The sequence below is a fragment of the Pseudorca crassidens genome, chromosome 2 (assembly GCF_039906515.1).
Source record: "Pseudorca crassidens isolate mPseCra1 chromosome 2, mPseCra1.hap1, whole genome shotgun sequence".
Taxonomy (NCBI): domain Eukaryota; kingdom Metazoa; phylum Chordata; class Mammalia; order Artiodactyla; family Delphinidae; genus Pseudorca; species Pseudorca crassidens.
In genome coordinates this window covers 45,949,174-45,977,114 of record NC_090297.1, presented here as the reverse complement: position 1 = coordinate 45,977,114, position 27,941 = coordinate 45,949,174, and the positions used below count along the sequence as shown (strand labels likewise).

Sequence of the window (27,941 nt, the reverse complement as noted above, 5' to 3'; positions counted from 1 at the left end):
ATAACTCCATGTCTAGAGGTACTAGGGTATCCTTCAGGCTTGCTTTCTTGGTTTTATACATGCCTGGGCATGGCAGAAGGCTTGAGGTCCAGGCTCAGAGAATGACTTGAGTAAATCCATTCTGCCTGCCCCATCTTGTCTCCTTAGGCAAGCCTGCATGCAGGGGTGCCCCAGTGTAGGCCCAGGCTGGGAGATCAGAGATCCCACACTGACCTCAGGTTTAAGCCAGTTTCTCTAATTCAGCTTTACCAGCGAGCCCTTGCTCTGGGGCTTAGAAGGTGCCACAGAGATTTGTGAGATCAATATGTATATGCTTTACAAATTAGAGCCCTTAGAGGGAAGAAACGTTAGAGCTACTCTAAACCCCTAACATATAAGCATCCTAACTTGGGCTTTTTTTTTTTTTAGTGTGGTAACATATACATAACGGAATGTTTACCATTTTTACCATTTTTAAGTGTACAACTCAGTGGCATTAAGTGTATTTACAATTTTGTGCAACCATCTCCATCCATCTCCAACACTTCTTTAGCATCCTAAACTGAGACTGTGTACCCAGTAAGAAGCCATTAGGTAAAAGACTGATAAAGTTAACGCCATAAAAATTAAAATGCCGTAGAGTCAAAAGTCAGTTAAACTGAATAAATAGATTTATAACGTATATGACAGATAGAAGGCCAATTTTGCTAATATATGTGAAGAGTTGTTATAAACCACAAAAGACCAATAGCCAAATAGAAAAATGGACAAAGGAAATGAAGAGAGATAGTTCAAAGACAATCATGGAGATGATTTTTTTTTTTTCAGATTTGCTAGATTTTTTTTTTTTTACTGTGTCAAAATATGCATAACATAAAATTTAGCGTTTTAACCATTTTGGGGTCTAACTTAGTGACATTAAGTACATACACATTATTGTGCAATCATCACCACTGTCCATATCCAGAACTTTTTTGTCATCCCAAACTGAAACTCTGTTCCCATTAAACAGTAACTCCCCATTCATTTCCCTCCTCCCTCAAGGCACTGGCAACCACCATTCTACGTTGTCTCTATGAATTTGACTATTCTAGGTACCTCGTAAAAGTGGAATCATACAATATTTGTCCTTTGTGTCTATGTTATTTCACGTAGCATAATATTTTCAGGGTTCATCCATGTTACAGCACGGGTCAGGATTTCATTTCTATTTAGACTGAATGTATGTATATATCATGCTTTGTTTATCCATTCACCCATAGATGGACATTTGGTTTCCACCTTTTAGCTAGTATGAATAATGCCACTGTGAACATGAGTATACAAATATCAATTTGAGTCCTGCTTTCAGTTTTTTGGGGTATATGCCCAGAAGTAGAAATGCTGGGTCATATGGCAATTGTATGCTTGACTTTTCTGAGGAGCCACCATACTGTTTCCACAGTGGCTGTACCATCTTACATTCCCACCAGCAATGTGTAAGGGTTGCATATTCTCCACATCCTTGCCAACACTTGTTTTCTGTTCGCTTTTGTGACTAACTATCCTGATGGGTGTGATGTGCATCTCAGGGTTTTGATTTGCATTTCCCTAATGATTAGTGATTTTGAGTATGTCATTGTGCTTATTTGGCCATTTGTATATCTTCTTTGGAGAAATGTCTATTCAAGTCTTTTCCTCATTTTTTTTTAAATTTATTTTTATTTTATTTAGTTTTTGGCTGCATTGGGTCTTAGTTGCAGCATGCGGGATCTTTCGTTGTGGTGCGCAGGCTTCTCTCTAGTTGTGGCATGCGGGTTTTCTCTTCCTAGTTGTGGCACGCAGGCTCCAGAGCGCGTGGGCTCTGTAGATCATGGCACGTGGGCTTAGTTGCCCTGTGGCATGTGGGATCTTAATTCCCTGACCAGGAATCAAACCTGCATCCCCTGCATTGGAAGACGGATTCTTTACCACTGGACCACCAGGGAAGTCCCCCATTTCCTCATTTTTTAAGTTAGGTTGTCTGTTTTTTGTTGTTCTTTATATATTTTGGATATTAATCCCTTATCATATACATGATTTGCGAACATTTTCTCCCATTCTGTGGGATTTCTTTCACTCCCTTGATAGTGTCCTGTGATGTGCAAAAAGTATTTAATTTTAATGAAGTCCAGTTTCTCTGTTTTATCTTGTTGCCTGGGCTTTTGGTGTCATATCCAAGAAATCACTGACAGATCCAATGTCAGGAAGTTTCTCCCCTGGTTTTTTTCAGGGTTTTATTGGTTTAGCTGTGAGATTTAGGTTTTTGGTCCACTTTGAGTTGTTTTGTGTATGATGTGAAGTAAGGGTCCAACTTTATTCTTTTCCATGTGGATATACAGTTATCTCAGCACCATTTTTTTGAAGACTGTCCTTTCCCCACTGAATGGTTTTGACATTTCTGTTGAAAATCATTTGAAAAAAAAAAATATATATATATATTATATATTTACACACATACATAGATGCATGCATACATGTTTATTTCTGAGCTCTTTATTCCTATTCCTTGATCTATATGTCTGGCTTTATGCCAGTACCTCCCTGTTTTGATTGCTGTAGCATTGTAGTAAGCTTGAGGTCAGGAAGTGTGAGTCCTCCAATTTTGTTCTTCTCTCTCAGAATTGTTTTGGCTCTTTGGGGGTCCCCTTGAGATTCCATATGAATTTCAGGATGGGTTTTTCTGTTTCTGTGAAAGACATCATTGATATTTTAATGGAGATTGCATTGAATCTGTAGATCATTTTGGATATTGGCATCTTAACAAGATTTAGTCTTCTGATCCACAAGCATAAGATATCTTTAGATTTATTTAAGCCTTCTTTCATTTCTTTCAGCATTGTTGGTAGTTTTCACTGTACAAGTCTTTTGCTCCCTTGGTTTAGTTGATTCCTAAGTATTTTATTCTTTTTGTTGCTATTATAAGTGGAATTGTTGTCTTTCTTTTTTCATATTCTTTGTTCATTGTTAGTATGTAGAAATGAAACTGATTTTTATGTACAGATTTTTTATCTTTGTAACTTTGCTGAATTCATTTATTGTAACAGTTTTTTTGGTGAACTCTTTAGGGTTTTCCATATATAAAATCATGTCATCTGCAAACAGATCATTTTATTTCTGTCTTTCCAATTTAGATGTCTTTTATTTCTTATTCTTGCCTAATTGCTCTGCTTAGAACTTTTAATACTATGTTAAATAGAAGTAGTGAAAGTAGGCATCCTTGTTCCTGATTGTGGGGGAAAGCTTCCAGTCTTTCACCATTGAGCATGATAGTATCTGTGGGGCTTTCATATATGGCCTTTATTGGATTGAGGTAGTTTTCTTACTCTCCTGGTTTGTTTAGTGTTTTATCATGAAAGGGCATTAAATTTTGTCAATTTTTTTTACCTATGTCAGTTGAGGTGATCATGGGTTTTTCTCCTTCATTCTGTTAATGTAGTATATTCATTGATTGATTTTCATATTTTGAATCATCCTTGCATTCCAGGTATCAGTCTCACTTGTTCATGGTGTTAAATCCTTTAAATGTACTGTTGAGTTAGGTTTGCTGGAAGTGTACCCTCCTCTTCAGTTTTTTGGAAAGAGTTTGAGAAGGGTTGGTATTGATTCTTCTTTAACTGTTGGGTAATACTCACCAGTGAAGCCATCTGGTCCAGGGCTTTTCTTTGTTGGGAGGTTTTTGATTGATTCAATCTTCTTGCTAGTGATAGCAAGCAATCACTATTTCTTCCTGATTTAGTCTTCCAAAGTGTTACGTTTCTAGGAATTTGTCCATTTCGTCTGGGATATCCAATTTGTTTGGTGTACACTTGCTCATATACTATCTTATAAATTGGTAGTAGTGTCCTCACTCATTTCTGATTTTATTTATTTGAGTCTTCTCTCTTTTTTTGAGTCATTTTGTTAATCTTTTTGAAGAACCAGCTTTTGCTTTTGTAGATTTTGTGTATCGTTTACCTATTCTCTATTTATCTTCACTCTAATTCTTAATATTTTCTTCCTTCTACTAGCTTTAGATTTGATTTGTTCTTCTTTTCCTAGTTCCTTAAGGTGTAAAATTAGGTTGTTGATTTGAGATCATTCTTCCTTTTTAATGTAAGCACATACAGGAATAAACTTCCCTAGTAGCACTGTTTTCAAAAGCTACATCCCATAACTTTTGGTATGTTGTGTTTTCATTTTTATTTGTCACAAGATCTTTTCTAATTTTCCTTGTGATTTGTTCTCCAATCTGTCCCTGACTTTTTTTTAAAATACCTATATTTTCTAATTGTAAGTTATATAATCTTCAGAATTTTTTTGAACTGAGTTATATTATCAGTTTGCAAGTCTTCATTTCAGGATTAAATGTTTGTTTCAACCTTGATTATGTTCTCACACACTCTCATATATGGAGGTTCCTGGCCCACATGTCTAAGTCTCAACTTAAATATTATTTTGAAGCATCTAGCCTATTTTAATGTTATAAATTTATAAATAACAAAGAAGTTAAGATTTTTGTTTCTGAGATGAGATCATTGTGAGTGATTTATAAAACTTAAAAATTTAACTAAAACTTACAATTAGTTTAACTAAAACTTGCAAACCTGCAGTTGACCATTAAGATTTAACCTAAATTAGATAGACATTAGCTGTGTATTTCTGGTCATGAAAAGTAAGTCTTTAGTGATGTAAAGCCAGAATTTCAGGGAATGATTTTTCCCTGATAAAGGCATGTGGATTAAAAGTTATAGAAACTTCTTTTTTTGCCCTTGTACATTTTTTACTTTAGTATTCCAATTTTTCCTAGCTAAAGTTTCCTAAAATCAGATAATCCTTTTATTAACTAGTTAGATCAGTGATTCTTTAGTTTAAATGTGTAAGCCATTTTTTAAGTAGTAAGCTGTTGTGCTTCTACTTGTTGTAAGAGTCAGATTATTTAACATAACTAACCATTAACAGTTTGATTTGTTATTAAGTTCCTCTAAACTTTGGGAAAGAAACAGAAAGCATTAAATGAATTTTTTAACATACACTCTCAGAGAAGCTCTTGAATGTAAAGCATTTAATTTTACACAATATTGGGTCTTTTAATTATGTGTTTTTATAATTTGAAAATTGCATTTCACAACTTTTTAATGCCCAAGTTTGGTACATATTTCCCCATAATAATAGTAGTGATGATAATTGCAGTTATCACGGGCTGATTATGTGCCACACAGTATGCTAAATTCTTTGCATACATTTATCATTTAATCCTCACAATGGCCAAATGAGTATGGCAGTTTTATTATCCCCACTTTTTTAACAATCGTAGTTCTTGGTTCATTATGTAGTCTCATCATTAGTGCATTCTTGAGCCCTTTATGTTTGTGTATATGTGTGCACATTTATTTCTAATGCTCTAGTAAGCATTTTAGAAATCAGAAAACTGAGACAACTGAAATAAATTGTCCCTGGACACCCAGCTGTAAGTAGTGGAGCCAGGATTAAAAGTAAGGTCCGCCTGACTTTAAAACCTGTGCTCTTCACTTCTGTAATTGCAGAAAAAGCTTCATTGATCATCCTAGATAAAAGAATTTACCTTTTTCTTATTTTATCCACTTTATTTTGCTTCTTAGCACTTATCACCAATTGACATATGTATGTATTTTTCATCTGTTGTCTGTCTCCTTTGTTCACTGTTCCCCTAAAACAGTTCCAAGCATATAGTAGGTGCTTAGTGTGTATCAGTTGATATTTGAACAAATTAATCAATGCATTACGTATGCAGTCAATGTGTACATCATTATGTAATGTGATAGATTTAGTAAGTTTTCTCTCTTTACATTATTATTCCTATACTGTATCTGTATAAGTAAAATCACTAGTGTGTGTCTTGCTAAAATACTGAAGTTGAATTGATGTAGTTATTTTATGCTTAGGAAAATTCTCTTATTCCGTTGTTCTATGAACTTATTCTTACAAGGAAAATATTTTTTTATTCTCAAATCAGCCTTTTTTTAATAACTGAAATCTGTTTTTTAGACTGTTATCCCAGTGCATGGAGTATTTTGATCTGAGGTGCCAATTATTAGATGATCTGACAAGTAAGTAGATGTCTAACTTTGATTTATGTTGGGGGAGGGGTTGGGAAGGACTAGAAAAGAAAGACAGACATTTCTAAATCTGACTTAATGTATCTCAGATATAAATAACATTAAAATTATTGTTTGAAGTTGAATTTTATTTTCTTGGAAATAGCATGTAAACCCATGTACCAGTTATCTCTTCTGCTATTATATACCCAACCATTAATGTGTTAGAAGATTTGTTGATTTTAAAAATTGTCAAAGGCTCATATTTTAATTACACTGATACAGAACTACTAAGAAGAGTCTTTCCGTTATAGTCAGTTCTGACAGTTTTGAAGGTTTGAAGGAAAGAGGGAATCTGCTGAGATATGTTGATAGTACTAGAAGTGAGTGATAGAAGTCAGGTAATTGTTTAGTGTTAGGTGTTTGCAATATCATTGTTACAAACTCTTTTGTTAGAGTGTTTAGATTTTAATCATCTGTACTTACTCTCATATAATGCAAAGGTTTGTTGGAGTCCTCTATGCAAATTTCAGTTGTTCCAGTCAAGAGTTCGTTAGTTTATTCCTTGTTCTTTACACAAAGTTTATAGGAAAGATTTGCTTCTGCCTATAGGAAATAAATAAAATGAAAGTCGGGATCAACAAAAATGTTAATTGGAAAAGAATGTCAAGACCAGGAGGTAAAAAAAAAAAATACCTTGTGTATGTGCAGGCTGAAAAGCCCCACACAGTCAGAATGAGGTTTTGAGGAGGACCAAGGTAAAAAGGAAACCTCATTTGTTTGTTTGTTCTCAGTACCCTAGAGGAAGAACAGAATGGCTTCTCAAAAGAAACAGATCTTTTCTCCAGCACTCAAACCTAAAAGAAACTTCACACAAAGGTCTTCATGTAATGGACACATAAAGACAGAGTGACTAAGAAGCCTCAGCAGCATCTCTAAGGCAGATGCCTTCCTGGGTTTCATAAGTGTCTCTCAAAAGCTGAGGACGTGGTGCTCTGAGCAGGGCAGTGAAATTGGTTTTGTTGGAGCCTGAGATGATATAGTCTATGTGTCTTGAATCAGGGATAAGACCTGTACTATCTAGAGAAGTGGATGGACCACATGTCCATCTAACAGCCTAGCCTAGTACTGCATTTTTCAACTAGGCTTTCAGTGTTAAGTTGGGCAGCAGCCAGCGAAGGTTTGTTCTCTGGCTTGGACTTCGAGAGGGTATTCTGCTTTGCTGCTTGGGAACTGGACTCATGAGCTGTATGAGACACATACATCCTCAGAATGCATGAACAAGTTATTAGTGTCGGCGTTTGCTGTGCCAGTGAGCCATAAGTAAGGGATCCAAGATCCCTTAATGGGATGTTGAGGGCAGGGAGGGAATATGTCTTGAAACAAGCAATATTTGCCATTTTTGGAGCATTTTCTGTATGCCAGTGCCTATACGAGACACTGTATACACAGCACGCTGCAGCGTAGGCGTTAGCCCCATTTCATAAATGAGGAAACAAGGATGCACAGTGTCGCCTGAAGTATCCCTTTCCACCTCACTCTGTGGGGCCTTGCCTGCCTGTGCCTGCAGTGCAGTGGGAAGAGAGCATGATTATTCCTGCTCTCCTCCCTAAGCCCCGCTTCCAACATGGAATCTTGTTTTCAATCCTTGTTTGGAGGGGAAAGTGGAATACATAATACAAAAGAGTGGTTCTCTGGAGGTTGGCCCATCATCTGGAAACATGGATTCTGCTGCTGCGCTGCGGACCCCTCTCTCCCTCACAGGGCTCCCCCCTCCCTTGGCATAGGTAACACGGTGGGAGTGATGGCTCTCCTCTCACCCCTCGACCCCTTCCTTCTCTAGAAGGGTTTCTTCCCTGGGACATCTGCTAACACCACCAAACAGGAGCTTCTTCGGAACAAGGAGTGTCCCTTTCATCTTGTACCCCCAGCGTCAGCACCGTGACCTGCACAGAGGAGGCACTCAGTACCGTGTGATTTGTGACAGAGGGAGGGAGGGAGGGAAGGAAAGGACGTGTTGAGCCTTCATAGTCCTGTGGGCAGCTGCTGTTCATTAGTGACAGTTTTTTTAAATCTGTGAAGTAGAAGATTGAGACTTGTCTCTGCTTACTTTAATTCAGGATTTTGACTCCATGAAAAGAAATCCTTCTTTCTTCAGGATGAGAGGTCGTTTTGTTTTGTTTTTCCATCTTAGCTTCAGAAATGGAGCAGTTAAGAATCAGCCCAGCTACCATGCTCGAAGATGAGATTACTTGGCTGGATAACTTTGAACCTAATCGCACAGCTGAATGTGAGACCAGTGAAGCAGATAACATCTTATTGGCAGGACACTTACGGCTCATCAAGACCCTTCTTTCACTCTGTGGGGCAGAAAAGGAAATGCTTGGTAATTATTACTTCATCTTATCATGTGATAGAGTACCTCATTTCTCAGTTATTGCCATAGTGTTGTGTGAAATTGGGAAAATAAGATAGGTGCTAAATGTTCCGTAGAAAATTGACCCTCAGACAGTAGGGTATTGTCTGGAATTTTAGTGGCTAACAAATTTAAGGTGTATTTTATCTGTGTCATTAAACCATATAGAGAATTTTATAGCGTTCAAAATAGTTGGCTCACATAACTTAGCAACAAATAAAAATTATAAATCAAAGTAGGTTTTTGTCTTCTCTTTTTCCTGTTACATACTTTATAAGATACAGCCCGTTGTATGTCTTACCTCTTTTAAGGATAATTCTTGTCTGGAGAGGCAGCCCCCAACCACCACCCCTGGATGGTGGGATACACATATAATTTGTAAAACCATATTTGGTATTATAAATTATATTCAGAAGACAAATCAAAATGTTAATTATCACTTTTATCACACAAACTGAGTTCTATAAAAATCTTGGCTATTGGGGATACATAGAAAAGAGTGATTCTAAACCAGGGTGAGATGGGCACATCATTTGGGTTTTTTTTTTTTTTTTTGGTGGTACGTGGGCCTCTCACTGTTGTGGCCTCTCCCGTTGCGGAGCACAGGCTCCAGACGCACAGGCCCAGCGGCCATGGCTCACGGGCCCAGCCGCTCCGCGGCATGTGGGATCTTCCCAGACCAGGGCACGAACCCGCGTCCCCAGCATCGGCAGGCGGACTCTCAACCACTGCGCCAACTGGGAAGCCCGGCACATCATTTTTACCTAAAGATTTTTAAAGTTTTAAAAACTTTTATTTGGATTCCCCTATGCCCAAAGTAAAAGTTAATTATTCACTCAAACCGTCTGCCTTGTGATGTTCTTGGCATTTGTGTTTCTAAAGTGAAAGCTTAACTCCTTTCACTCTATTTTAAGCTCATAAAGGAAGGTTCCTTCGCTTGTCTATCTTTGCATCCTGTCCCGACTCTCCCACCCATCCCCACTCCTCTGCCCCACAGATCTTTGCCATGTATTATAAGAGCTCAAAAAATGAGCGTCAAGTTAAATTGAATGCCTTGCCTTTGGGTGGCCTCAGGTGCCTTTGCTGCTCTGATATGAAAGTGCAAGACAAGATCTTTGAATTAAAATGTGTTCATCCTCAACATGAATATTATGCTCTATTCCAGGTTCATCACTCATTAAACCATTATTAGATGACTTCCTTTTCCGAGCTTCTAGAATTATTTTAAATAGTCATTCTCCAGCTGGCAGTGCCGCCATCAGTCAACAGGACTTTCATCCAAAGTATGGAAAATGCACGTTGTGTTCAGTTTTGGTAAAAATTCTAATTCGAAACTTTAGTCCAAAAAAGATTTTCTTAACTTGGAGTTTGTCTTCCATCGTGTGAGTGTGTGTAGCTTGTAAGACATTATCCACTGTATAAAGAAATGCATGTAAGGGGGCTTAGGATAAAGCCTGCCTGGCACATAGCGATTGCCGAGCTGGTACTATTACTATCATCAAGATGGAAGAATAAGTAATAATGTGGTTAACTTGGTCAGTAACAAATTCCAGGAGAAACGGAGGTTGTAAGAATTGCTTCCGAAGTAAAGATAAACAGGCTCTGAGTCTTGAGGGTTTCTTTCTGCTAGGAGAAAAGCATAGGTGCTTTAGTGCATGAACCTTGTGATTTGCTGAGCATTGACTGTGTCCTTATCATTAAAACTGCTAGTGATTTATTATGGTGGTAATTTTAGAGTCAAATTTTATATTAGTTTTTATGGGTAGAAAGTTGAAAGATCTTTTGTAATGTTGACCCTTCGTGGGTGATGTTTGTACTCTTGGAAATAGGAAGAGGCAGCTACAAGCTGCCATCTTATTTACTCTGAACCTAACGTAACCTCATTCTTTTCTCACGAAAACCAGAGTTAATTGAGTAATCCTGAAGGAACTGAGGATTTGGTATTTAACCAGTGAAAAAAATTCCCATGCAATTTCAGTGGTTATTGAAATGGGCAAGGCATAATAAGCAGTATTTTATGGAATCTTAAGAGGTATCTTACCATGTGTGAATATTTCTCTATCTAGAGATTCCTTATTAGCAAAATCTGTTTTAAGTAATAAACCTTCATTAAAACTCTTGGGGTGTCCCTCACACTGTCACTCCCATTCTTACCTCTGCCCCAGTCTTGTTCTGGAAGATTTGGTGCTAGCTCTGCGGGAGTCTTTTATTAAAGCAGTAGAAACACGTGAGTATTTCAGTTTTCAGTGAACAGAGAAAATAAATTTTCAGCAGTTTTACTGAAATTTTTTTCATGAATTCTTCCATTTGTAATTATTAAAAGTAATACATCCGTCAACGAGGAGTTGTGTTTTTTTTTACTCATATACAGTGCCTTGAATAGAAAAGGAAACATTTTGTTTCATCCAGTGTACTGAACGGTGTTCATTTATCACAGTGACTCCCAGCCTTTTCCCACCTAAACACGAAAGCCAGAAAGAGATTTAAAATACACAGAAAGTCTTTTCACAAGTAATGCTATTCTTATATCACTCCAACAAAAGAACTTCTTGATGTTTAACCTGTATATATGGTACCTTCTATTCATTCTTTACCTGTCCCTTGCAACCCAGAAATGCAGGTAAGAAGCAAAGGACAGCGCCAGCTCCATGGCTCTTGTCCTCAGTGCCTGATGCAGTTCTGATCTCCATGCCCTTCAACCCCCTCTTAAACACATCTCCCACACTCCACTCCATAAGTGTTTCTCTCAAAGGTTGGATGTCCTCTTTTCTGTGTATCCTTCCTAACCTGTGATCTCCTAACAAATGCAAGGTTGGCTTAGGTGACTGTGAGAAATTACTGTCCATCCCCTAAATGATTTCTGCTAAAGGTGAGCAGCAAAGAAGCCTTCGGTTTCCTGCATAATGCTTGCTGGTTATCTCTCATTGTCACTTTAAACAAGTTGACTTGGCAAACTATTTCTGTCTCCATATTTTCATAGATAGAAAGTTGGTTAGTGTCCTTGAAGAATTTTTTATCTGCAGGTGCACAGCAAATGTTTATGGGCATCTATTCTGATTTGTATAGCTTTCTGCCATGTAGATATTTGAATTTCAGGGCAGTAACTACAAAAACCTTTCTTTCTACCTACTTTAATTGAAAGATAGTTACTTCCATGTTGTGTTTTTGGTAAAGTTTTCAGACTCTCTATTCTCTATTCTTGCTGATCCATCCCTTAGATAATAATCTGGAGTCATAATTGAAAGATTTGCTACTTTATCATCAGGCCAAGAAGATACTTAGCTCTGAACCATAATCATCCCTCCTGTATTCATGGTCTCTTCCTTGGTTAAGTAAGCACCTCCAACTAGATTACTAGGTTGTGCCACCAGACCTGACTTAACCCTGTTTTAGGAATTGCAGCTCTTATATTTTCATTTCAAATGTTGATTTAGTTTAATGAGCGACTTAACTAAATTATTCACTGTTGAAATTGACTTGTGTCGTTTGTTTTTAGATGTAGTACAGTGAATAGCCGATTGGCAGCCTACGAAGTCCTTGTAATGCTGGCTGATAGCTCACCTTCAAATCTTCAGATTATTACAAAAGAACTACTTTCCATGCATCATCAACCTGATCCTGCTCTTACCAAGGAGTTTGATGTAAGTTTTCTAGACCTCAATGCACTTAATTTTTTTTAGAATGCTCTCTTAAACATAGTATTTTAAAACTATGTTTGCATTATCCTAGTCACAAAGAAAGTCAGTGTTATTCTTTTGCTTATCAAATTCACGTACTCAAATCAACTATAATCTATAGTGTATTACACTAATACACTATAATATATTACTAAATGGTACCCTTTTGATTAAAAAAGAGGAGAGATTTTCAAGTCAGTTGATAATTACTCTCAGTAAAAAGTAGCATTTGAATCTATTTTTTGAGGAACTATGCATGGCACAGTGCCAGGCACTAGAGCTACAAATTCCAGAAAACATTGGTTCTGTCACAGTATAGTCTATGTTCACTTAAATTCAACTAAGATTTATTGAGTTTACTATGCGCTAAGGTGTTGTTGGCTTTTGGAGCTCAGAAATGAAGATAGAACCCAGCACTAAGATTGAGGTATGTCCTGAATGCTCTACTAACAGAGAGGCACTTCAACACCAGATGGTGGTGTTTTAGAAAGCTTCTTAGAAATGATGGAATTTAAAATAGAGCCCTTAAGAGTGATGAGCCAATTGAAGCAAGGTGGGAAGGTCATTCCATACATGAGAAGCCATGGACAGCTTTGTATATGTCGGGATCTGCAAGAGGGAAGCGAGCTGCAAATGCCCTGGAATACCAGACCAGGAGCATGGGAGGACACTTCTAAAGCGTTTTCCACTAACGTCATAAAGAGGCAGTCTCATCCCTTTGGATGCCTGAGCTGAGTACTGTGGAACATACAAGTTAGGCAGGAAAAGAAGTGAGAACGGTGTTCTAAGTAGAGGAAAGAGCACTTGCAAAGTGGAATGTGAATGCGTAAATTGGGAACTATTTTGGTATGAACTGTTTAGTTTATAATGCTTACTTTATGCTATGCTTTAAGTTTTACATGCACTTATTTAATAATCAGTTTAAAATGACAATCTTATTTTAATAAGTCAGGGATTATATCAGCATAGTGAAAATATTTGTCATATAAATACCTTTTTAGCACTGTTATGAACCAGTTTTTCTTATTTTATAACTTTTTTTTTTAGTCTGTGCTTTGGACTACAAATAAATTACACTGTTAATTAGATCTTAGAAATCACCCTGCTCTAAGTGCATGTTAAATGTTAATGAAAAGTATGTGATATTTAGCAATTCCTTTCAGTCCAGAAGACCTCCAGGGTTTTGTCAATTGGTTAGTTATTACATGGTTACACGTACTTGATATATGCAGGTAACATGATTCTGGTCATAGGATTAGAACCAAGATTCTGCTGTAATAGCATTTCAGAGTGTGTCGTTACAATATCCATTGAAGTGCCATGTTGAACTTGTAACCAAGATGCCTTTTCTAGATGATTTCTACCTAGAAAAATACTGTCCTGGAATCTACATTGTTACAGATCATCCTTAAGTGAAATGCTAGGGTGTTTACATACTTACTTAATGGCATGCTTATTAGAGGAAGTTCAATAGAAGAATTTCACCTTCTCAAAAAAGGAAGGGAAGGGGCTTCCCTGGTGGCACAGTGATTGAGAGTCAGCCTGCCGATGCAGGGGACACGGGTTCGTGGCCCAGTCTGGGAAGATCCCACATGCCGCGGAGCGGCTGGGCCTGTGAGCCATGGCCGCTGAGCCTGTGCATCTGGAGCCTGTGCTCCGCAACGGGAGAGGCCACAACAGTGAGAGACCCACGTACTGCAAAAAAAAAAAAAAAAAAAAAAAAGGAAGGGAAGGAATATGAATATGAGCCTTCCTTGACTATCCAGACAGGTTAGGATTCTTAGAGTAAACACTTCATAGAACCCTTCCTACTTTTCAGATTACTACCTCAGTTTGTAAATATATATCAGTATTTTTACTTAATTAATGTATACCCTACTATAATGTAAGCTCCTTGAGATCAAGCACTAAATACATTTCTGCTCTCTCTCATGTCCCTGGCACAATGCCTGGCACATTGTGCTCTTAAGAAATGTTTGTGGAATGATCATCAAGTGACTAAATGCAAGACTACATAGTGGATGTATAGGTACATGCTTCGTATATATGTGAGGTACTTTAGGAACTAAAAGGAAACATTGAGATAGTAGTTTTAGATTTGTATTGCATCTGCAGAGGTACTTCATGAACATAGGTTTGCTACCATAACTCATAACACACTGAATGGATAAATCTGTGTCTCTCTTTTCCTCTCAGACATCTCATAAAGCTGTAAGGAAATGTGCTAGTGGCAGAGATACTAATTCTCTCTCTCTATTTCTGCTCCTCTCTTTCCTAGTACCTTCCCCCAGTGGATAGCAGGTCCAGCTCAGGGTTTGTGGGACTGAGGAATGGTGGCGCTACATGTTACATGAATGCAGTCTTCCAACAGCTGTATATGCAACCTGGTCTCCCGGAGGTGATTTTCTTCCTCTTTCCTGTTTAGTGTTATAAATGATGTATGTGTACATTGCCTGAGAACTGTTCCATATTCATATATTGCATTTTGGGGTTTACTAAACTGGACATAATTAGAGATTCTCTAGTAGCTTCTGAAATCTGTATAGATGACATTGTTCATAGTCACATATTTTTGTATATCTGCTTAGGTAATATGCTGCCTGTTTGACAGATGGATTTGACTTAATGTGCTTTTTGAACTCCTCAATTATTCTCAAATTGTATTCCATAAAGCTACTAACACTTTTGGTATTTTAGAAATATTTAGACTCTCTCGTTAGCATTCTGTAATAATCTATTAGTAGCTTGTGATATAGCAAAGCTATCAAATAGTTTTGAGAATATTCTGTGTGTCATCATGTCACACTTATTTCTTATAGAGATCCTGGCATTACTAGTTCCAGTTTCTCATAATCGAACAGAAGCTCAAAGAGATGATTTATTCATGATTACACCAGCTAGGAAGCGTTGAAGCTAAACATATGCAGAGTTACAGCCATATACAAACATACATACCATTCTGAAGGAGCAGTGGGTAGTCACACATACAGAAGTCAAGATTTTCTGAAAGCAGTTGAATATTTCTAATTTAATACAGTTCATTTCTTTTTAGTCATTACTTTCAGTGGATGATGACACGGACAATCCAGACGATAGTGTATTCTACCAAGTGCAGTCTCTCTTTGGGCATTTGATGGAAAGCAAGCTGCAGTACTATGTACCTGAGAACTTTTGGAAGGTATTTTACCCAGTAACTCTTTAGATTGAAGGGTGTTAGGTATTTGGAGTGTGGCTGCATTCTTCTCTAGTGTCTTGTTTATTGACTCTAGACTAATCCCATTGCCAAGAACCTATAAAAGAAATGTCTATACCATTCTTATTGGCATTGGAGCTTGAGTCAAGTGATTACAATGTTGAGAATAGTCATTTATAATTTCTAGGGTTTTGCTAATCTTAAATGTTTTGACTATTTCCCATTATTCTTGTTTAGCTGTTTGAAATATTTGTTCAAATTATTCCTCTGAACTTATGCCAATTTCACTAATACCTCTAAATAAAGACCATTCTTCTAAAACACTGCTTTACTATGTTTTACCTTATATTTTCCCCTATAGGTTGGTTAGTTTCTAAGAGAGAAACTCTGTTCCCTGGCCTTAGATCTCACCCTCTATGGTTTCATAGACTTAGTATAAAGGGACCGAGGAAAAACATAGATGGCTGAATGCAAGCTAATCTCATGTCAGTAAAAACTTTTATACCCTAATAGTAAACTTGGTTTTTAGAAGCATTTAAGGACTCTTTCATTTTCCTTTTCTACCATATTCAGAAATTGCTATTTTTCATGTAACGACATATTTAATTCTTGTTACATAGATTTTCAAGATGTGGAACAAAGAACTTTATGTGAGAGAACAACAGGATGCATATGAATTCTTCACCAGTCTCATCGATCAGATGGATGAATATCTCAAGGTAGAAAAAGTTTCATTTTCCCTCTAACTCCCTCAAACTCTATAACATGAGAGCAGTGGTTTAGGATTTGGGATTACTATGAAACTGACAAATCAGAAAGTGATTGTCTTTAATACCACAGCAGTAATTCATTTCTTCTGGGTTTGAATATCAAAACATATACAGAACACTATAGATTATAGATTTATTTTCTTCTTAATTCATCTGACACTTGATAAAGTATGTAACTCTTAACCTATACCCCATAATGATAACCATTTGTGGCTACACGCTCTGTGTCTGCATTGAAGTAACCTGGCCTCAGAGGAGTGCTGCTGTCACCGGTGAACTGATGGCCCCGTGCAGAACTGTTTTGCTCTGTCAAAGGGTACAAAAGGACCAGGTTCAAAAGTTGTTTGTGGTTGTGCGACCCAAAGCTTCCTACCTCTACCCAGGAAAATGTGTCACAAACTTCCTAAGTGGTATTGCCTTCTAAGATACAGACAGCTTCCCATCACTGCCAGCATTTGCCTCTCCTCTCAGTAGGCACAAATTATCCATTTCTTTTTTAAAAAATAACTCATAGGGACTTCCCTCGTGGTCCAGTGGTTAGGACTCCACAGTTCTGCTGTAGGGGGCACGGGTTCAATCCCTGGTCGGGGAACTAGATCCCACATGCATGCTGCAACTAAGAGTTAGCATTCCACAACTAAGGAGCCGGCGATCTGCAACTAAGGAGCCAGTGAGCCACAACTAAGGAGCCCACCTGCCGCAACTAAGACCCGGCGCAACTGGGAAAAAAAAATAATAATAACCTATAGGGACTTCCCTGGCAGTCCAGTGGTTAGGACTCCACACTTCCACTGCAGGGGGCACAGGTTCGATCCCTGGTTGGGGAACTAAGATCCCGAAACCTGCACAGCGCAGCCAAAAATATAAATTAAATAAAAATAACATAAATTTGTAGCATTCTATCCACAAGAAAAAAGAGAAGATCATGGAGAGCTTGGTAATTGTGGCAAGGAGAGAAGGAGTCGGGATCATCATGGATCATCTGAATCCTTCTGGATCCTGTCATCAGTGTGGCTGACGGTGCTCCTCTTCCTTTTCTGACCATTTGCATTACTCTGGCAGCGGGTCTCATGAGTTATAATTCTTTCATTAGTTCCCAGCTTAAACTACCAAGCTGACTTGTTTTATTTTGTTGGTTAAATTAAAATCTATGCTTTAGCTCAGGTCTAAGTAAAATTCTGTATAAACAACCTAAAAGTTCTAGAGGCATCAACTAAAATTTTAACTTTTTATTTCAACAGAAAATGGGGAGAGACCAAATTTTTAAGAATACTTTTCAGGGCATCTATTCTGATCAGAAGATCTGTAAAGACTGTCCTCACAGGTTAGTGAAGATAACACTGACATCAGAAAATAATCACCGTCATTTTTAAATGATTCTTCTAGAATGTTGTAAATTTTTTATTCATTGAGAGGTTTGCAGATATATCTCCTAATGGATCTATAAATGTTTATTGAATTAAATTTCTTTGGTGACATTTCCAGGGAATTAATTTCCATTTCTAAAATTTCTTTGTTGAAATTCATAATTTTAAGCAATTCTAAGTGGTCAAAAATTGGCATTTTTATTTAGTATACTTTTAGAAGGATGAGAAGAAGGTGTGTGTTAATTATAGTGATTAGGAATGTATCAGTAGTTCTGTGTTCAATCTCAAGTATTGTGGTAATTTCAAGATTTTTAAATTCCATTGCTGATATGGTGTTTCTGTTATTTCCTAAGCAGATATGAGCGCGAGGAAGCTTTCATGGCTCTCAATCTAGGAGTTACTTCCTGTCAGAGTTTGGAAATTTCTTTGGACCAGTTTGTTAGAGGAGAAGTTCTAGAGGGAAGTAATGCATATTACTGTGAAAAGTGTAAAGAAAAGGTATTACATTTGCCCTTTTCAAAACACAAGATTAATTTGTTATTCATGGACTTCGTCTTTATGTTTTATGTAAGATCAGTATTAAGCTGCTATTGTTATTGCCATTAAATTGTGTCATGACTTGTGTTCACAGAGATGGGAAAGCCCTGTAGAAATCTGTGACCTTCATATTAATTACTTTGTTATTTTATTGTCTCCACGGAGATAATTGGGTTTTGCTTCTCGTTAGAGAACAACAGTGAAAAGGACCTGTATTAAGTCATTACCTAGTGTCTTGGTCATCCACCTGATGAGATTTGGATTTGACTGGGAGAGTGGACGCTCCATTAAATATGACGAACAGATAAGGGTAACTTATTTTTTTTTCTTGGTTTTTTAATAACCATTATTACTGTGCTCCCTTTATTGTTTCCTTTTTATATTTTCAAATTTCATCTAAAATGTGAAAGGCTGTGGTCTCAGCATTCTGAGAAGTGCACAGCCCCTCGTCTTAAGCAGCTGCTGCTAGTGGTACCGGCAGATCTCTAGACAGTAACCCTTATTTCTAGAAGGCATCCTGGTGACAGCTATGAAGTGAAATCCTTTCCTTAATGCTCAAGCAAGAGACTGCTTAAACCTTCCTAGACTTGTAAGCCATTCTGAAATTGTGTACTTGAATTGGAGGGTAGTCCTAGCTTAAATTAGGAAAACACATCCCTCTTCTTTGTACAGACGTAACTGGGTGTGATCCTATATGTTACTAACCAACATTGTGCTCTTTTTGCTTTTTAAATAGTTTCCCTGGATGCTAAACATGGAGCCTTACACAGTTTCAGGAATGGCTCGCCAAGATTCATCTTCGGAAGTTGGTGAAAACGGGCGAAATATGGATCAGGGAGGTGGAGGATCTCCACGAAAAAAAGTTGCCCTTACAGAAAACTACGAACTTGTCGGCGTCATTGTACATAGTGGGCAGGCACATGCAGGCCACTACTATTCCTTCATCAAGGACAGGCGGTAAGGGGTTCTCGTACCGCTCCCTCACTCCACCCTTCCAGTAGTCTCTCCTCCATTCCCTGCCCTGCCGTACCTCTCCTCCACTCCCCCTGCTTTCCTATGTCCCTCCTCTGCTCCCCCTGCCCTGCTGTACCTCTCCTCTGCTACCCCTACCCTCCTATGTCTTTTCTATGCATTCTCTGCCCTCCTGTATCCCTCCTCCACTCCCCCTGCCCTCCTATATCCCTCCTCCACTCCCCCTGCCCACCCTGTCTCTCCCCTCTGCTCTCCCTGCCCTACTTTGTCATCCACACTTATCATTACGGTGCAAAGAAGCTTTCACATTGTTCTTTGATCTTATTTCATATTGGATTTTTAAAAGTTGTTGCAATTGTTTTATCCCTTCAATTTGAAAAGTTGTTTAAGAAATTGAAGTAACTGTTGCTATATTTTTCTTAGGTGTTTTCAAATGGTAATTACCTGCTGTATTTGTAGACAATACATAGAGATAAATGCTGGGGATGGGGATGTTTGATTTGTAACTTCATAATATTTGTTTTATCAAATCTGTGCTCTAGGGGATGTGGAAAAGGAAAGTGGTATAAATTTAATGACACAGTTATAGAAGAATTTGACCTAAATGATGAGACCCTAGAGTACGAATGCTTTGGAGGAGAATATAGACCAAAAGTTTATGATCAAAGTAAGTATTTGCAAATGTATATTTTCCATTAGTTTTATTTTCTTAATTTATAGTTTTCTATCAAATTGGAAGCAGTATTTTTTATATAAAAATAGAACAGATTTTATTTTTTTTACATACTACTGCTCTAGCCATGTAGGTCCACGAACTCCATGATAGCCAGGGTGAAAAGGTTCCAGCTGCTTACAGAATTCTTTTTAAGTAATTCCTTACAACAGCCCTGGGATGGAGGGTGAGTTCAATGGAAGAAATGAATATTAAAGAACAACTTGAAAGAATTTCAACCTTAAAAATAGTTTCGGAAGTAGTAGTCCACTAAAATTTTCAAATTTCCTTTTCACTTATGTAGAGGTGTGATTAATGGAGAAGACATTTCTAGCACCTGTGTTTTTAAAACCTTATTTGTTATGCAGTGTGGTAAAGGAATCTTTGCACAACTCTACCCCCAGAAGAAAAAAAATAAGGAAAAGTACATCACAGAATCCCATCACAATTTGCTATTTGAAGAAGAAATATTTTTCAGAGACCTTAACATTTTTGAAACCTGATTTTGAAATACTCTAGGGGCATTGAAATTTTTCCACGTGTATGAGATCCACAATGTTAGATTTTGACACCAGACCATGGTAGTCATGCATCTAATGGTAGTAACCTTTATTAGCTGAACATAGTGTCATTGCCAAAATTTACCTGCATTTGGCTCTTCTATGCAGAAATGGTTAAGTGAGGCCAATTATAATCCCATCCTGTGCCACAGAACTTATTTTTAAATGTTACTTGCCTTTTGATTAAATTTCCACATGCCTCGGAATGTATACCTTCTTTCCCCTACTCTGCTACCATACAGCTCCTTACTCCCTGCCCCTCTGAATCACCTTCAGAGTGATTTTAAGCAGTGCTCTAAAAAGACACACACTTCATTTACGCTTTCCATTTAACAAATTTAGTAAGTAATTACTTGCTGGATTTGTAGGTCCTTTGTTATAGATTGTCAAGACAAAAAAACAAAACACCTTTTTTATTTACAAAGAGATTTTTCTTATTGTCTCATTATGAAGCAAACCCATATACTGATGTACGCCGAAGATACTGGAACGCCTATATGCTCTTCTACCAAAGGGTGTCTGATCAGAACTCCCCTGTGTTACCAAAGAAAAGTCGAGTCAGCGTTGTGCGGCAGGAAGCTGAGGACCTCTCTCTGTGAGTTTCTCCTCTGTGTAATTTGCTGTGTGATTGCAGTAGGTGATACCGTGATCTTCAGAGTATGCTGTTTGGGATTTAAGGGTAATTAACTAAGCTAGAGAGAAATTCTAAAAAGAAAATAAGTAAATCCCTCTACCTTTTTTCTTGCTGCTACCTGGTCATTATTTCCTTGGCAAGAAGTTATTTTGTTTTCAGAAACATGCATAGAAATTATTTCATTCTAGAATTGAGATTTTTTAAAAAATCTCATTTATTGAGTACACTTTATGTCCAGAGCATAGTTTTGGGTTGGCCAAAAAGTGCCTTCAGTTTTTAAGTAAAAATAAAAGACACATTTTTTATTTTCACCAAGAACTTTATTGAATAATGTATTCACCCTTTTGTTCCACTATCTTCTGCCATTTTTCAGGCAAATTCATAATTCCATCTTTCCAAAACTTTTTATCTTTTTGAGAAAAGAACTGTTCCAGGTGTCTTTTACAGTCTTCCAGGGAATTGATATTTTTTCCATTAAGAGAATTTTGTAAAGACCGAAATAAATGGAAATCCAAAGGTGCAAAGTCTGGTGAATACGGCGGATGAGTCAAAACTTCCCAGCCAAGCTGTAACAGTTTTTGCCTGGTCATCAAAGAAACATGCAGTCTTGTGTTATCCTGATGGAAGATTATGCGTTTTATGTTGGCTAATTCTGGATGCTTTTTGTCGAGTGCTGCTTTTAGTTGGTCTAATTGGGAGCAGTATTTGTTGGAATTAATCGTTTGGTTTTCCTGAAGGAGCTCATAATAGAGGACTCTCTTCCAATCCCATCATATACACAACATCACCTTCTTTGGATGAAGACCATCCTTTAGTGTGGTTGGTGGTGGTTCATTTCGCTTGCCCCGGGATCTCTTCCGTTCCACATTATTGTACAGTATCCACTTTTCATCACCCATCACAATTTGTTTCAAAAACGTAACGTTTTCATTACGTTTAAGTAGAGAATCGCATGTGGAAATATGGTCAAGAAGGTTTTTTTCCGCTTAACTTACGTGGAACCCAAACATCAAAGCAATTCACATAACCCAGCTGGTGCAAATGATTTTCAACGCTTGATTTGGATATTTTGAGCATGTCGGCTATCTCCCGCGCAGTAGAATGTTGATTGTTCTCAGTTAATGTCTCGATTGGATTGCTGTCAACTTCAGCTGGTCTCCGCAACCGTGGAGCATCGTCCAGCGAGAAATTTCCAGCATGAAACTTCGCAAGCCACTTTTGACATGTTCGATCAGTCACAGCACCTTCTCCATACACTGCACACATCTTTTTTTTGCATTTCAGTTGCTTTTTTTACCTTTCTTGAAATAATAAAGCATAATTTGCCAAAAATGTTGCTTTTTTCTTCCATCTTCAATATTAAAATGGCTACACAAAAATTTTCACCAATTTTGATAAGTCTTTTTTTAATGCACTCTGATCTGACAGCTGTCACATACAGTCTAATAAAATTGTTCTGAATGAAATTAAAGACAACCAAGTGCTACTAGAGCCATCTTATGGGAAAAAAACGAACCAACCTTTTGGCCAACCCAATAAGTACTATACCAGCACTGTCTGAAAAGTTTTTTTAAAGGTCCTGTTTTCTGTGAATTTGCATTTTAATACATTAGATCAGGAAAGTATACAGTTTAAGTCTAATACCTTGTTTATGTTAAGTTTATCCGGTTGTAGCAAACTACTAAAACAATAGCTGTTTTATTCTAGACAAACACTTTTCTGATTCCATCTCTTAGGTCAGCACCATCTTCACCAGAAATTTCACCTCAGTCATCTCCTCGGCCCCATAGGCCTAACAATGACCGGCTCTCTATTCTAACCAAGCTGGTTAAAAAGGGTGAGAAGAAAGGACTCTTTGTGGAAAAGATGCCTGTTCGCATATACCAGGTAAGAACTGTATAAAAAGTTCTAAGGGGGCTTCCCTGGTGGTGCAGTGGTTGAGAGTCTGCCTGCCGATGCAGGGGACACGGGTTCGTGCCCCGGTCTGGGAAGATCCCACATGCCGCGGAGCGGCTGGGCCTGTGAGCCATGGCCGCTGAGCCTGTGCGTCCGGAGCCTGTGCTCCGCAATGGGAGAGGCCACAACAGTGAGAGGCCCGTGTACCGCAAAAAAAAAGTTCTAAGGGATAAAATCCAGATAAATGTCAAAATCTATCTCGTGGGTCCAGAACTACTCCTGCCAGCCTTCTTGTGGACGTAGTTGTACCTCTAGCGCCACGTCTTCTGACCCACCTTGTCGCAGAGGTGGCAACAGACTCAAGATTGGCCAGGGCTGTCACTGACCTGCTGTGTGATGCCCCACATAAACAAGGGGGAGGGGGCTTCCCTGGTGGCACAGTGGTTGAGAATCTGCCTGCTAATGCAGGGGACACGGGTTCGAGCCCTGGTCTGGGAGGATCCCACATGCCGCGGAGCAACTAGGCCCGTGAGCCACAACTGCTGAGCCTGCGCGTCTGGAGCCTGCGCTCTGCAACAAGAGAGGCCGCGATAGTGAGAGGCCCACGCACCGCGATGAAGAGTGGCCCCCGCTTGCCACAACTAGAGAAAGCCCTCACACAGAAATGAAGACCCAACACAGCAAAAATAAATTAATTAATTAATAAACTCCTACCCCCAACATCTTAAAAAAAAAAAAAGAGGGAGGGAGTGGGCAGTGCAGAAACATATTGCTGTAATTAATTTATTGAATCTGGAGAGAAAAATAAGTTAAGGTTCATAACCTTTGGGTAAAACTAATATAACAGTGATGACTGTTAGTTATTGAATACCTGCTCTGTTCTACATGCTTAAACAAATCCCTAATTCTTAAAACACTCTCGTGGAGTACCAGGTTTTATTCCCATTTTTCAGATGAAAAGGAGAAAAGGCTTAGAAAAGAGAAATGATCTGCCAATGTCACAGAGCCAGGATTTAAATTCAGACTGTCCAGCTGCCCAGTGCAGACTTTATACACTAAGTAATCAAAAGCTAAGTAGCCAGAATCAAAAGATTTAAGAAAAATATGGAGTCTTTGATTGAGAGAGAGAGAGAGAGAGAGAGAGAATTGAGCATCTGATACACAGAGAGCATGGGGTTGGTTGTACTTGGGAAAGCTCTCATTGTCCCTTTCCACTCAGATTAACAGGTTAGAATTCAGTTGTCCTTCACATGGTGGTCTTTCTGAATTTCCCAGAAGAATTTGGTTTAATGAATCATAATTCACCTTTTTACAACTTCTTATCTTTTTAAATTTATTTATTTATTTATTTTTGGCTGTGTTGGGTCTTCGCTTCTGTGCGGGGGCTTCCTCTAGTTGCGGCAAGCGGGGGCCACTCTTCATCACGGTGCGCGGGCCTCCCACCATCGCGGCCTCTCCCGCTGCGGAGCACAGGCTCCAGACGCGCAGGCTCAGTAACCGTGGCTCAGGGGCCCAGTCGCTCCGCGGCATGTGGGATCCTCCCAGACCAGGGCTCGAACGCATGTCCCCTGCACTGGCAGGCAGACCCTCAACCACTGCTCCACCAGGGAAGCCCACAACTTCTTATCTTTGAAAGGAAGTTTTTCCTCTCTCCTTTTTAAAAATTTGAAGGCTTGAGAGAAGTGTTTTTATGAACCCATTTTACCTAACATATCAGTAAAAATGTCTTCTCCATACTGAATAATTTACCCTGTTTCTTAAAAATAATTACCAATTTTCTTTTATAGATGGTGAGAGATGAAAACCTCAAGTTTATGAAGAATAGAGATGTGTACAGTAGTGATTATTTCAGTTTTGTTTTGTCTTTAGCATCATTGAATGCTGTAAGTACTAGTTGGATTGTTACTAAACAAATTAGAAAGGATCATAGTTAAATATCTTTCCACTAAAGCATTCAGTGACTCACCGTCACTCTCACTTGTTAGCATTTAGATTAAATGCCAAAAAAAATTCCCACAAATGTGTCACTTAATGGGTGATATTAAAATACAGGCAGTATTCAGAATATATAATACAGATTGTGAATGAATGTGGGTTTCTACTTACTGGCTTTTTTAAGTGCTCTTGTTATATTTTATAAAAAATTTAAGAGTAGCCATAGGTGATGTAAACGGATATTGGGCTATGAGGAGATTAATTATTCCCAATTCGTAATCAGATGTTACCAGACTCAAGATCAGCTTCTAAGTGCTTCTTTTTCTTGAGCACCGTGATCACAGTTTGCCAGTAAGGGGAAGACTTTCTTAGTCTGTTGGTAGCTTAATTAACACGCTGTGGTCTAAAGGCTCTATTTTGAGAAGGCTTCATAAAAGAAATGAAGGAGATATCTTTTCTTAATCTTTTTAAAATTTAACTGCAACATTTTCTATTATGAACTGGCTGGATCTTTCTTACTAGTATTTAACTTTATTTTATATGTATCTCATTATTCAGTCCATAACAATGCATAATAATCTATAAAACTTCTGTGAAAAATAGCCTGTCTTTTTTCTCTCTCTCTTGTAGACTAAATTAAAGCATCCGTACTATCCTTGCATGGCAAAGGTGAGCTTACAGCTTGCCATTCAGTTCCTTTTTCAAACTTATCTACGGACAAAGAAAAAACTCAGGTAAGAGGTGACACATTTTGATAGTCTATTGTGACAAAAGGCATTAATTAAATTAAAGTTGAATTTATAAATTCAAACACTTAAAATTAAATTCAAAACATTGTTTTAGGTAGTTGAAGGCAACTACCTAATACACCCAGATGATTAAAATATGGGTTCCTATTTTTAAGGTATTTCTAATTCAGTAGGAAAGATGGATAAAACAGAAAAAGAACTGTGGTGTAAATGCTATATATCTTTAGAAATTGGGAAAAGTCATATCCAGATATGGGGCTTGAACTGACTATCCATGTTAGTCCAGCAGTCATTGAGTACATAACTTATCCTCCACCCCGCCCCCCCAAAAAAAATTTTTTTTAAATAAAAAAAAATGAGCAACACTCCATGGAGTTATTTGCTGGCTGTCTAACATCGCTGTCTTTGCTTTTTTAAAGGGTTGACACTGAAGAATGGATTGCCACTATTGAAGCATTACTTTCAAAAAGTTTTGATGCTTGTCAGTGGCTGGTTGAATATTTTATTAGTTCTGAAGGACGAGAATTGATAAAGTAAGTGTCAGTCAGTATCTTTCAGTTAAAAGAAATGTGTGTCTCTTCCAGTGATTTAGAGCTGAAGCTTCTCGTAACTCTTTTTATTTCAACTTGAAATTCTTTTTCTGGTTGGAATCAATTCTAAGCAGGTAACCAGGCACTCACAGGCAACGGCTGTTGCTCAGGGGATTCCAAAATACAAATCTCTTCCCTCGGACTCACAGTCTGGTGGCAGGTAAAGATCAGCCATCCTGGGTTATACAGTAAGACCACAATATTGCTAATGTGTTTGGATCCTGGCTAAAATATTATTTTTCAAAAAGTTTTTGATAGCATGATAGTGTGGCAAATATACCACGATCGTATTTACCTACATATCTATAATACAAAAGTAATTGGATTTTTCAAGAAGGTCCGATCACTGTGAATGTTTACACCTTGCTCCTTATTCTCTTATCCTCGGAGAGTTCAGCATCGATGTGGGGGACTCAGCAAGCACCTTGATCTGTCAGTGGCCAGGCTGCTTTATCCCCAGTGGCCGCTCCCCTCCCTCTGCCGCAGCTTGCCCCACGCCTCTCGGGCGTGCCGAGCGGGCTCACCCGCTGCTAGCCAGTGGCCTTGCAGCAGCCTTCACCCCAGCACAGGTGAAGCCCCCCGCCCCGCCCCAAGCTGCACACCAACCAGTCTGTTCCCATCTTCTCCTTTCCTCCCGATATAATGGAGGAAGCATCCTCTCTCCTCTCAAAGTGAATCTCTCTACATGAGCAAAGCTTCTCAAGGAAGTTGGCGTCTTTACCTTCCAGAGTTTTCTATTGGGTCACTTCTGTCATCATGCAAATACGCTCTGGTATCTCTCAACTTAAAACAGACAACAAGGAATTCAGAAATGCAAGTCCCTTCCCACAGGGAGATCCTCGTGCGGCGGCAAGTTAAGATCTAATTGAAACTCCTGGTCCCGTATCCCCTTCATCTTGAGGTCTGAGCTTCAGACATTCATTCACTGGCCTGCTTGGTATCTCCACCTCTGCCTCCTCCAGTGTACCTCATACAGCAACAAAAGGGTTCTTTTGAAACAAATTAGATTATGTTACTTCTCTGCTTAAAAATTCTTCAGTGGATTCTCACTGCACTTATAATAAAATCCAACATCTTTGCCATAATGTAATACAAAAGGCCTCACTTGAGTGTGGGCTTTGCCTGTGTGTTTCACTTTCCACCTGGCATATCATTCACCTGATTGTTGATTCCTTGAACACACGAAGCTTTTTGTCCTGCCTAAAGACCTTTTTGCTAGTTATTCCCTCCATTTGAAAGTCTCCCCTCTACTCTTTGCATAGAAAGCGCCTTCTCATCCATCAGATGGCAAGGGCCACCCAATTTAAAGTAGGTCTGCCCTATTGTTTGCTCTGTCTCCTCCACTAAACTTCAGCTTCCTGACGGGCAGAAGCTACTCCTTTTGGTTCCCTGCATTAAGTGCTCAGGTATTTGTGCATGAATACATGCATACAGTTCATAAAGAGAGAACAGATAAACATTTCTTTGAAGTGTTTTTGCCTGTCCCTTTAGAGTTTGCATTAAAAATAACCTTTCACCCATTTTTCCAGCTTAATTCCAAAATATCTTCCCATTAGGACTCCTGAGTATTGTGTTAAGCAGTAGAACGTCATAGAATCATCATCCATTTGAAAGGAACATGGCAAAATATTTAGTTTACCATCAAGCAGGCTCGCTCTTAAATATCTCCAGAGAAACTCAGTAACTTCCTTTGTTTTTTTTTTGTTTTTGCGGTACGTGGGCCTCTCACTGTTGTGGCCTCTCCCGTTGCGGAGCACAGGCTCCGGACGCACAGGCTCAGCGGCCATGGCTCACAGGCTCAGCCGCTCCGCGGCATGTGGGATCTTCCCGGACCGGGGCACGAACCCGTGTCCCCTGCATCGGCAGGTGGACTCTCAACC

General features: G+C 38.5%; 1 protein-coding gene across 6 annotated transcripts in view; it reads left to right on the top strand.

Moving 5' to 3' along the window:
- The window catches only part of USP24 (ubiquitin specific peptidase 24), a 149,993-nt gene that overhangs the window by 96,951 nt on the left and 25,101 nt on the right, over window positions 1-27,941 (top strand). For 4 of the 6 annotated variants that reach the window (XM_067726298.1, XM_067726299.1, XM_067726296.1 and 1 more), the window contains 17 exons: window positions 6,004-6,065; window positions 8,248-8,439; window positions 9,635-9,752; window positions 11,966-12,110; window positions 14,425-14,544; window positions 15,199-15,324; window positions 15,960-16,058; window positions 17,351-17,433; window positions 17,830-17,974; window positions 18,204-18,323; window positions 18,750-18,970; window positions 19,528-19,652; window positions 20,711-20,852; window positions 22,628-22,778; window positions 24,575-24,670; window positions 25,353-25,456; window positions 25,891-26,004. In XM_067726298.1, the coding sequence (XP_067582399.1) occupies window positions 6,004-6,065; window positions 8,248-8,439; window positions 9,635-9,752; window positions 11,966-12,110; window positions 14,425-14,544; window positions 15,199-15,324; window positions 15,960-16,058; window positions 17,351-17,433; window positions 17,830-17,974; window positions 18,204-18,323; window positions 18,750-18,970; window positions 19,528-19,652; window positions 20,711-20,852; window positions 22,628-22,778; window positions 24,575-24,670; window positions 25,353-25,456; window positions 25,891-26,004 (2,163 nt within the window). The remainder of the gene's footprint in view (window positions 1-6,003; window positions 6,066-8,247; window positions 8,440-9,634; window positions 9,753-11,965; window positions 12,111-14,424; window positions 14,545-15,198; window positions 15,325-15,959; window positions 16,059-17,350; window positions 17,434-17,829; window positions 17,975-18,203; window positions 18,324-18,749; window positions 18,971-19,527; window positions 19,653-20,710; window positions 20,853-22,627; window positions 22,779-24,574; window positions 24,671-25,352; window positions 25,457-25,890; window positions 26,005-27,941) is intronic. The other 2 variants (XM_067726300.1, XM_067726297.1) reach the window with 1 other exon arrangement.